At 37.6% G+C, this 11,448-nt stretch overlaps 1 protein-coding gene across 2 annotated transcripts; it reads left to right on the forward strand.

Moving 5' to 3' along the window:
• On the forward strand, window positions 1-11,202 carry LOC107466397 (TNF receptor-associated factor homolog 1b). 2 transcript variants are annotated; one of them, XM_016085373.3, is made up of 13 exons: window positions 1-100; window positions 851-1,031; window positions 1,476-1,587; window positions 3,082-3,170; window positions 3,344-3,412; window positions 3,495-3,627; window positions 4,592-4,750; window positions 5,352-5,700; window positions 6,145-6,257; window positions 7,379-7,529; window positions 7,793-8,265; window positions 8,351-8,552; window positions 9,574-11,202. In XM_016085373.3, exons 2-13 carry the CDS (start codon window positions 854-856, stop codon window positions 10,957-10,959), a joined length of 3,414 nt encoding a protein of 1,137 aa, XP_015940859.1. In that variant the 5' UTR covers window positions 1-100; window positions 851-853; the 3' UTR covers window positions 10,960-11,202. The 2 variants fall into 2 exon arrangements, with proteins under 2 accessions (XP_015940859.1, XP_015940856.1); XM_016085370.2 differs by having other exon boundaries at window positions 7-100; window positions 808-1,031.
• Window positions 11,203-11,448: the final 246 nt, after the last annotated feature.

Consider the following 11,448-nt stretch of genomic DNA (forward strand, 5'->3'; position numbering starts at 1 on the left):
ATTTCTCTTCTCTCTCTCTCTCTTCGCCTCTCTCTCTCTCTCTAAAATCTCAGGGCTCTGATTGCGCCCTTTTGACAAACCTCCGCTCTTCGATTCCCAGGTTTGTCTTCCACTCTTCACATCGATCCACTCATTCTCCTTCTGTTTCATTCTTCAATTTCCCTATTCTGATCATATTATCCCCTTTTTTTTCATTCTTTTTGTTTTTTATTTATTCGTGTGAATTATTGCGTGAGATATTCGCCTTCTTTGCAAATGTTTGTTTTGTCTGTGAATTTTCGGTTTTTGATTTTTATGCTATTTCGCCTCAGAGAGGTAGTTCCGCCATCGCGTATTGTTCAGTTGCTTGATTTTTATTTTAATTCGGATTGTTTCAACTATTAGTTTGATTGAGTATTTTTTGTTTTTGAAATTTTTTATTTTAGGGTTTTATTTGATGTTTGGGTTTTCGGCTGAGTTTGCCTTTGTGATTGTGTTTGGTTTCAATAATTTTGAGCTGAAATTGGGAAGGTTAGTGTTGCATTAGTTTAATTGATATGAGTTCTGGAGAAATGAGTGTTATTGTTTTTCAGTTCTTAACTTGGAGAGTTCAAAATTGGATGCTTAATTTGTTCTTTGTTGTCTTAAATTTTCCTTGGGCAAAGCACCTTTGCCTTTTTTTTTGTTGGTTATCATTTGATTTTAAATGATTTTTGTCATGCCGTTAGGAATGGATATACTTACTGCCAACTGTGCATCATTGTGTCTGATAAAATAATGTGGGGTTTTAGGGGTTAATTTGGGTTTGTTTATTTGATTATTATACAGTGGTTGTTGTAAGCGGAGATTTAGTGGACTATTTCCTGATCAGGGAATGGCTGGGGTTGTCAGTGAGGAGTCTGGAGTGGGAAAATCTGCGGAGGGAATCTCAAGTGGGCAACGGTGTCAATCTGGGGATGCATTGGCAGAGTGGCGATCATCTGAGCAGGTTGAGAATGGAATCACGTCTACCTCGCCTCCTTATTGGGACACTGATGACGAAGATGATGGTGGTAAATTTCTTTCCTCGGTTTTTCCCCGCACACACACATGGCTGAGTGAGCTTTAGGGATGGTAATTATGTTATAAAGAATAATTAAATTAGATGTCATGTTATGTGACAAAATCTCATTCCTTTTTCTTTTGGTTAATTGGTTGACTTTAGTGGTTTGGTTAATTATTCAGTTTGTATGAAAATGTTTGGTAACAATTTGGGTCTTGCACTAATAATGAGACATCATGTTATGTGTTGTCACTTAGATACACTGTTAGCAGTTCTGCTTGTCTCTTAGTAAGTTTTGTAGTGAGATTATACCATCAAATTTCTCTGACCTTTAAATCGGCTGTTAAACTTTCCAAGTGCATGGATGTGATTATACTTTGATTATCGTTGTTAAAGTTTCCAAGTGAATGGATGTTATTATACTTTGATTATTGTTTTGGTTTTCATTTTACAGGACCAAAACCTTCTGAACTGTATGGAAAATATACATGGAAGATAGAGAAGTTTTCTCAGATTACCAAAAGGGAACTTCGCAGTAATGCATTTGAAGTTGGTGGCTACAAATGGTATGTTCCTTTAGATAGACTTATAGGACTTGATCACTTTTTTTTTGCTTTTTTGTGCTTTAGACTTTACTGTTTGCATTGTTTTGATCAAAACCTTCAAACCTATTTGTATGTTAGATCTTGTTGGTAACAATTATAATCTTGAGCAAAGGATGAAATCCATATTGTAAAATTCAAAGGATGGGATTGGGCATGACAAATGAGTGCCACCCTGTTTTGGGCAAATACTTTTAGAGTTGCTCCACAAGTTACATACAAGTTCTGTGGCTGGGTATCTCTTTTGGTAAAGCCTCGGTATAGGAATTTAAGAATGACTAAAGCCAAATTTTAATTCAAAGGATGGGTGAGATCCTTGAAGGAAAACCGAAAAATGTTGCTGCAAAATACCAGAAAATATGAAGATTTATTGGACGAAACTTGGTTAGATGTTGCTTCCATTTATTAAAACCTTTTACCTAGTACCTCAGAACACCATTGCGACATCACCAGAAAGTAATGGATAAGAGAGTGCAGTGCCAGACAGCTGCTTCTGCAGAGGTCCAATAGCAGTTCTGGTACCAGAAATAGCCCAAAAATGCATCAATATTCAATGATGGCAACAGTCAAACTCTAAGGCATATAAGATGGGTCCTCTACATGCACCTTCTCTTGTTGGACAGACAGTGGCAGGTCTTCAAATGTGCAGAAGCTTGGTGAGGTGTTTGATGCCACGTGGGAGACCACGTGAAGATGCGTCTGTAGCAAACAAAATGTGCAGGAGGTGATGGTTTTGTTGGTGAGGTCGATCGCCTGAATTAGGACTGGAATGGTGGCCGATGGCAAAGAAGTGTTGGAGACTGGTGGAATGACACGTGACACAGGTTCAAGGCTGCTGGAGTGATGCATGGTAACAGCTGGCTAGAAAGAATGCTGGAAAAGTTGGCGGAAAGGCACCAGGGTTAATAGTGCATTTTTAAAACAGTAGCTGTGTGAGGAAAGTTTTAAAATGAAGACTAGAAGCAAGATTGAAGAAACAGGTATAAAGCAAAGATGGAATAGATTCTTAAAAATATAAGTTTCAAATGATTGGAACCTGGCCATAGAAAGATGCCATGGGTCACAATTGTTGGTACCGCTTTGATACCATGTTAAGATTATGAATTTTAGGTAAGAGTGTAGGTAAAAAGAGAATAAAGAGTGAATTAATGGAAGTTTGCAGGTGGTGTGAAGTGTGATGTGTAAAATTACAAAGCATCAATCCCCATTTATAACAACACAAACTCTAATCCTAATTAACCAAGGGAATAATCATGAAAGTTTGCGATATTCTAGATATATCACAGGATACTCTTTATTTCTAACAGATGCGAATAGAATTCAAGTCTTTGATGTACTTTTGGTACATACTAACACTAATAAATTTGTTTTGTTTGCAAAGATGGTCCATATGACTTGCTAATTGCTTAATATGTAGTATCGAATTTGTTGACTTACTCATCCTTTGGCGTGTGGCAGGTATATTTTAATCTATCCACAAGGTTGTGATGTTTGCAATCATCTTTCGCTGTTTCTGTGTGTGGCTAATCATGATAAACTTCTTCCAGGTTCAATTCACAAAACATATAATACATATAATTTTGTCAAAACAGAAAAAATAAATCTCAATTTGTTTTTATTTTTAATTTTTTTGAAGATTGTATCATTTTGTAGTTTCGCTTTCTGTGTAACTGGTTCCAGATTGTTTGGCTTATATTCCCTTTTCTTTGGGGTGATACAGGATGGAGCCATTTCGCGCAATTTACAATTGCCGTGGTCAACAAAGACCCAAAGAAATCAAAATATTCTGGTTTGCTGGCTAATAGTTTCTTTATTACTACTGGAGTTTACAATTTTTCTATCAGCATTATTGAGACACTTATACCTTCCAGATACGTTGCATCGATTTTGGAAGAAGGAGCATGACTGGGGATGGAAAAAATTTATGGAGCTTTCCAAGGTGTATGATGGATTTGTTGACGCTTCTGACAATTTGATAATAAAAGCTCAAGTTCAAGTCATTAGGTATTCTATACATAGTTTATGTTATTGGAATCTTTCAGGTTCAAGTTCAAGTTCACCTCCATCTTTTGTGCAGCTTTGTTACTGTGCTACTGATTAGTGTTTGTCCACAGTTTTAAACTGTTTTCTAAAAATATATAGAAAGAAGAAATTTTTATATAGGTTATAGTTGTAATAGTTAGAGTGATTGCTCAATATCCCTTTTAGTAAATTGAGAACCAGCAAGAAACAACACTGGTTTTGTGATGCAAAATCTCTTTAGCGAAGTAGGGCCTACAGTAGTTCTTGTCATTATGTAGTATTTGTGGCAAGGCTATATAAAGCCTTGGATTTATATCTGGCAACCTGTATTTCCATTATGATGATTGATGCACAGAAATTTTAGACTTCTACTCTCCATAGGCCTTTTCAATGTTATTTTTCTTTGTCACTTTTTGGGCCTAAAATTTGTGTTAAATGTTATCTTGTTGTGTTTAAGATCTTTTCTGTTAAAATATTGAGTTGCTATAGCTGTGTGGATTACCTTTGTTAGCTTTAATAAAAATATGATTGCAAAACAATTGAAAGATGGGAACGAAGAAATCAGATCTAACTTAGAGAAATAAATAAATCATGGATGTTGCATAATTATTATGAAAGATGACAATGAGCACACATGTAGTAGCAGTTTGAAACCAATTATAAACATTTGTGTTATTGGTTTGTTGATGCAGGAAAGCGGTATATATTGTTGGATGAAAGGCCTTTATAATATTTACTCCTAAAGTCCAAATGACAAATTATTCCCTCCTAAATCTCATACAAAAAATGATAGGATTTCAAATTATATATATAAAAAAGAAATTGCATGACATCTGGGCCTCTGGACAATGAGAAATGTAAACCTTGTTTATTTGGTTTTTATTTTGAGCTGGAGCTTTTGGTTCAGATGTGTGATCTTATTTAACTTTTTGTTTCTGATGCATAGGGAGAAATCAGACAGACCTTTTCGTTGCCTTGATTGTCAGTATAGGAGAGAACTTGTTAGGGTATATTTGACAAATGTAGAACAAATTTGCCGGCGCTTTGTGGAAGAGAGAAGAAGCAAGCTTGGGAAGTTGATAGAGGATAAAGCTAGGTGGTCGAGGTACTTTATGCTTTCCTAGAAAAGTGTCATTCTTGTATGTGTATAATCTGTTCTGTAACTTGTCACACTATGTATGCCATTGTCCTTATGTTTTGTTCTTTCTCCATATTGTCACCTTGACCTAATAAAAGTCAGGGTTATTAAATTATTTATTTTTCAGTTTCTGATCAATAATAATATTTCAAAACTTGAACTGAAGAACCATGATCTGAGTTGGTTTAATTCCCCTTCAATCTCTAAATTCAAAATATCATTGGCATGCTGGGAGGGAAAGCATTCAATCCTTGAAAGTGAAAAATGTTTAATGTATTGGGAATGGATAGGAAGGTAGAGATGAGAGATGAATACTGTAGAATCAAACCTATTCAGTGACCACTTTTTATGTAGGTAGCCACCTTCATGGAATCTGAAATATATACCATCTCATCATTGTATGATCTATGTAATTGTCTTTGTGCCTCCCCCTAGTAATTTTTTATTTTGGGAATCTAAACTATTTCCCTATTTAATATTGTGCATTCATTCATTGACACTTCGCTAGACCTTTAAGTTGCAGTGTTTCATTTGATTAGCTGATCATACGGTAATTTGTTACATTCAGCTTCTTTGCTTTCTGGCGGGAAATTGACCAAAATTCTAGGCGCCGCATGTCGAGAGAGAAGACAGATGTAATTTTGAAAGTAGTTGTAAAACACTTCTTTATAGAGAAAGAAGTCACGTCTACGTTGGTTATGGACTCTTTGTACAGTGGGCTGAGGGCTCTTGAAGGCCAGACCAAGTGCAAGAAGGCTAGGGTAAAATCACTGGATGGTGAAGAAATGCCAGCACCAATTATCCGTGTTGAGAAGGATATGTTTGTATTGGTGGATGATGTTTTACTGCTACTAGAAAGGGCTGCTATAGAACCACTCCCTCCTAAAGAGGAGAAGGGTCCTCAGAATCGTACAAAGGTAAGATGTTGGAATCATGTTCATGAAAATAACTATGGAATTATCTGTTGATAGCATTAACGTAGTCAATCCATGATTGAAGGGCAGAGCAGCTGGCCCAAAAGTGGTAGTTATAGCATATCAAGGAGCTGCCTCTATATTGACAATAGTGGTTATAATGCAATGAATTTATACTACTCAAATGCTAAAAACTAAGTTGAATTTATGTTGGGATCCCCCTTATTTTTCTACCAAATTTCTGTAGTTCACTTACGGGTATTGATATATCTCCTTTAATAATTAATGTAATGTTTAAGAAGTAAGTTTAGCATCATTAGAGCTGGCAACATATTTAACAGCTCTAGAGGTTATGAGCACGAAGAAGGATATGGATGTGATATAGTTGGGCTTTATGGTTTTAGAATCCATTTCATTTCTTAGAGAATTTCTTGCCTAATTTTGTAGGATGGAAACTCGGGAGAGGACTTCAATAAAGATTCTATAGAGCGTGATGAAAGGCGTCTCACAGAATTGGGTCGTAGAACTTTGGAGATATTTGTCCTTGCCCATATATTCAGGTATTGTGTGCTTTTAAATACCCATGGCCTTGGGTTGTAGAACTTTGGAGATATTTGTCCTTGCCCATATATTCAGGTACTTGTGTTGGTAGTTTATAAAGGGTAGCTTGGTGCACAAATATTAGAGAAGGGTCACACCCAAAGGGTGTCATGTAGGCATTCCAACTTGATAAATGCATTAGTGGTTGGTTTCTGATAGGGAACAGCAAGGCAAAGAGTTGAAAGTGTATGCAAGAGAAAAAAGGAAAGGGTAAAATAGGTTGCGTTTGGTTTTGAGAATAGGACAAGACAAGACACTGAGAACTTGACACAAAAGACAGAGATACAGAAACTAGTGTTTTTTTTTTATTTTGTTTGATGAAAAACTGAATATAAGATAAAACAAACAACAAAAAGTTCGATTTACCTTCATTTTTTCCTTCACACAAAATTTAGAATAAAAAATAGAATTATAAAAGATGTAATTATGAAAATTTGATAGTAATCATAAAAGAAAAAATAAAAAAATAAGTTGTGTCGCCGTCCAGTGTCTCTGTGTCATTTCTGTCAGGAAAGACGCAAAATACACTAATTCAGTGTCCCAAGACACTATATCTATGTCTCATCTGCCAAACACGATTTTATGTCTCTGTATCCATGCCTTAATGTCCCCTCCTTGTAAACAAACACAGCCATAGGGAATGGCTCCTCAAGCCATGTGGGCTAGAGCGTAACTAACTTTGGTGAGCTGAAGGCCATAGGGGACCCTTTTGTGTGGAGAGATTTCTGTTAGAGGAGATATAGGTGTCATGAGTGAGGTCAGGAAAGGGTTAGGCTTGGATTATTCTAGTTTTGGAGTGGGAGAACTACCGAGTGCTCTGAATTTGGCTCTTGAGCATTTTGACTTATTCTGAGAATTTCCATTTATCAATATCATACCCTTCTTTCTCTACTTTTCCTATCTCTGTATTATTATATTCTATCAGTGTCACAGCTTGACTCTGTGACCTTGAAGTCACATGGAGACAACTCAACTATTGCTCCAAAGCTCTCTTTCTTGTGTTGGTACTTGGTAGTTTATATGTATGTATTTATCATCCGTTGATTAAGATGTGCTGACTCCTACCTATCGAATGTTGCAGCAATAAAATTGAGGTTGCATACCAGGAGGCTGTTGCACTTAAGAGACAGGAAGAGCTCATCCGGGAAGAAGAGGCTGCATGGCAAGCTGAAAGTGATCAGAAAGTAAAACGTGGGGTCGGTGAGAAGGAAAAGAAGTCAAAGAGAAAACAGGTGCGGATCTCAAGGAGACATTGTCAAGGGATCTTCATTTCAATGAGTCTTGACCTTCTATTTTCCTTCTCCATGCAGCTAACTTTGGGTTGGAAATAGTTCATAATATTAAAAGCATCCCAAGATTTCTTGCAAAACTGGCAGATAACTTGCCCAAAATAATTAACCCAACCTTAAAGGATGTTAAGTGCGTTTGGTTTATATGAGGAAATAGTTGACTTTGCTTTTATGGCTGACAACTAGACCACTTTTTTTCGTTACAGGCAAAACAAAAACGGAACAATCGGAAAGGAAAGGATAAAGGGAAGGAGGAGAGGACTGCTTTGGCTCTTAATGGCAAGAACCAAGATGACAATGATGTTGATGAGAAAAAGGATTCTATTATGGATGAGCCTCAAAGTCTGTCTGAAAAGGCTGATGCCATGGAAGATGTTTCTGATGCGTCTGACTCCGTGGATGCCGTTGTTGAGGTACTTCAACCTGATTCAGAAGACAGAGATGCTAGTCCTGTTAATTGGGATACTGATGCATCTGAAGCTCATCCTCCAACTGAGGCTAGTAGCAACGGCATAGGTGTTTCATCGATGCAAAATGGACTGTCTGAGAAAAGGAGCAGTTCAGTGATAGATGATAGTTCTTCAACATGCTCAACTGATTCATTGCCATCAGTGGTCATGAATGACCATTACAAGGGGAGCCCTTTCTCAAATTATAATGCCCAGAAGTCACCTAGCAGGTAAATGTATACATTAAACTTTTAGTCTGGATTGATATCAAGTATGGTTGGTGTCTTAACCTAATTTGGCACCTTTTATCTGTAGAGCTAAGAACCATGGTAAAGCATCTTGTGATATTGGTAGCTGGACAAATGAAACAGATGGTCAACCATCTGGTTCTGCCACAGTTGCTGTGGGTATTCACAATGAGTCTGGAAGCAGTAAGGTTCGGGAATCTGAGTCCAAGGGCACTGTCATCTCCTTGCGGGACCGGTTAAAGTGGGCTGAGCAGCATGTTGTAAGAAAGGTGGTCCAATTTCCATCCCCGAATCCTTGTAAAATTATTAAGTGTTTCTTGCTCTCTGGTTGGTTACATATTAGAATAATTTTTACCTGATTCTTCTGCTGAGATAGATCAAAAATAGTTTGCGCTTTGATTATATTTTGGAGAAGTCCATGAGTATTCAAGATAACTGAAAACCTAGGGACTGTTTGGTTTTATTTTAATTTTCAGTGGTTTTTTTTTTGTGAAAAAAAAGAAAACGATAAAATATTCAATACTGTTTTCTGTTTTCATTCTTTCCTTCACAAAATTTGAATTAGAAAATATTGAAAATGAAAGAAGAAATGAAAACACAAACCAAAGTACCCAAACAAGCCCTTGGTGATGTTTCTATATACCTACTTTGTTTATTGTTTGCATCTTCTTTACATCAGCTGCCACGTGAGTGAAAACTTTATATTTCCTGTCTTCCCTTGGGAATAATAGATGTGAAAATAAGAACGGAATGCTGTTCTACATTCTTCTGAAGAAGGAAAAAGTCAAATTCTGACACCTTGTGTTACGGTACTAATCCATGCAGATATCTTTATCCTATATGAAGATATTTTTATCCTCATTATTTTTTCCCTTGGAGTTGTTTCTTGGTGCTCTTTGCTTCCTGTTCATTTGTTTGCTATTTTTATTTCTAGGATTCTTAAAGCTTAACAAGTTTAAGCTTGAGGGAACGTTGTAATATTAAGTTTATTATTAGTCTTAGGTAAATGCTGGTGATTTGTTTTACGCTTTACAAATTTACCTATGAATCAAAATGATCTGGATTTTGAAGGTGGTGGGATATCATGTTTGTACATGGGAGTAAAATTTTGGTTAATTTTTAATGTTTCCCTTTAAAGATCGTGTTTTCCCTTTTCTTTTCCCCCTAATTTTTTTTGGGAATAAGCCATAATACCATAGCATACCAAAAATTTTGTATTTGCTCAGTTGATATTCAATACTTCGTATCTCTTTTTTCTTGATGTATGGTATTTGCTTTTCTAATTGGTAGGAGGAGGATGTTGCTTCACTGCAACAGAAACAGAATATCAAAGACCAAGTTGAGACAGAGAGACCTGTTGACAATGAAAGTCTACGGAAAGAGAATATACCTGCAGTGCCATCCTCACCATTAAGTCCCCTTAGAAACATATCCTCAACTGTTCAGATGAAGTCAGAAGAACACAAGACCAGCGCTACGGTAGATCCTGTTCATATCAGGAAAACATCTTCACCTTTCTCATCTGCATCACAAGCAACAACTGTGTCCAAAACCGAGACCCTAAAATCTTCAACTGCAAGTGTGAGATTAACTGAAAGATCTGTAGCACAACTTTCCGTGATGTCAAGACCTTCTAGTTCTCCTTTGGTTCCTGGTCCCAGGCCTGCAGCTCCTGTTGTCTCAATGGCTCAAACAGCTCTTCCACTTTCACGTTCAGTGAGTGCATCTAGTCGGTTAGGTCCTGATCCATCACCTGCTACTCACAGTTATGTTCCTCAATCCTACAGAAATGCTATAATAGGGAACCCAGTGACTTCAACAGCTGCCAATCTGACCCATTCCAGTTCCTCTAGTTCCACAGTGAAACAATCTTCTGGGTTTTCTCAACCGCCCTCCATGGTATCATCACCAATATTTTTACCCCAGGGCTCTGATAGAATGGGCACTAGTGCTGGCCAGACAGGTTTGCCCTTTGGCATGGTTAAACGCGATGTATTACATAATGGTCCCCAGTGGATGGAAAATTCTCAAAGCGAAACAAGCAGAAGCATGCACTATGACCAACCTTCCGGGCTTAATGACATTCAAAACCATGACTTGTACAGGCCAGTGCACAGTAGATCTATGGGTGATATCTTGACTGAGTTCCCTGCTTGCACATCTGGCCGTCAGAACCAAGGGTTGTTAGTGGATGAGTTCCCGCATCTTGATATCATAAATGACCTGCTTGATGATGAAACTGGTGTTGGAAAGTCGGCAAAGGCGAGTTCAACATTCCAGTCTCTTAATAGTGGGCCACACTTGCTTAATCGACAGTTCAGTTATCCTGGGGACTTGGGTGCAGATGATGAGTTTGGATCCTCAACCAGTTCTTGCAGGTTCGAGCGTTCGCTGAGTTTCCATCATCATGATCACGGATTTCAAGGAGGTTATAGGTCGTCTAATGGGCATTTCGATTCAATGAGAGATTATGTTCCACAAATGAGTACTTCTTACGTCAATGGGCAGGTTGACGGGGTGATGCCTAACCAGTGGCAGGTGGGCGGATCTGATCTGCTATATCTAGGTATGAGGAACTCGGATAATGATGGTTACTCGTACTATCCAGATTACTCAAATGTGGCATCTGGTATCAATGGTTATTCCATATTCCGGCCGTCAAATGGTCCTACTTAGAGAGGGAAAAGAGGATGGAGAGTGTCCAGAAATGAGTGGTCACCATCCAAATGGAATAATGTATTTGGGGGGATTTGTTGGTTCTCTTTTTAGATTGGAGTGAGGTTGTGATCACTTCATAAGCAAAAACATCTTGTAAAGAGTGTTTCGGTTATTTGTTTCCAGCTTTTGTTTATGAAATTCATACGTGTCTTGGTTATCTGGGATTTATCATTTATGGATGAATCATTATGAGGTTTTTTACCTTCGGAGTTCGGAGTACATTGGTCATAGTAAAACTAAACAGCGGGAACCATGCATCTCCACGTCCACGTTTTAGACGCATGCTTTCATAGTAAGGTCAAGTGGATTGGACAGTCCCCAATTTTATATATATATAGACATTACACCCATGCATTATACACTCATCCAATCCACTCACATACACTACATGGGAGTATACACAAATGGTTCAATATTTCTCCAAGAGGATTTGAATCCGGTGCAGCT

This window comes from Arachis duranensis, chromosome 9 (assembly GCF_000817695.3).
Source record: "Arachis duranensis cultivar V14167 chromosome 9, aradu.V14167.gnm2.J7QH, whole genome shotgun sequence".
In the NCBI taxonomy this organism is placed as follows: Eukaryota; Viridiplantae; Streptophyta; class Magnoliopsida; order Fabales; family Fabaceae; genus Arachis; species Arachis duranensis.

Excerpts from the sequence above, each read along its gene's own strand:
- LOC107466397 (XM_016085373.3), top strand. The coding sequence starts at position 854 with ATGGCTGGGGTTGTCAGTGAGGAGTCTGGAGTGGGAAAATCTGCGGAG. Across the intron at positions 1,588-3,081 it reads GAAGTTGGTGGCTACAAATG|GTATATTTTAATCTATCCAC; the intron begins GTATGTTCCTTT and ends GGCGTGTGGCAG. Across the intron at positions 4,751-5,351 it reads GATAAAGCTAGGTGGTCGAG|CTTCTTTGCTTTCTGGCGGG; the intron begins GTACTTTATGCT and ends TGTTACATTCAG.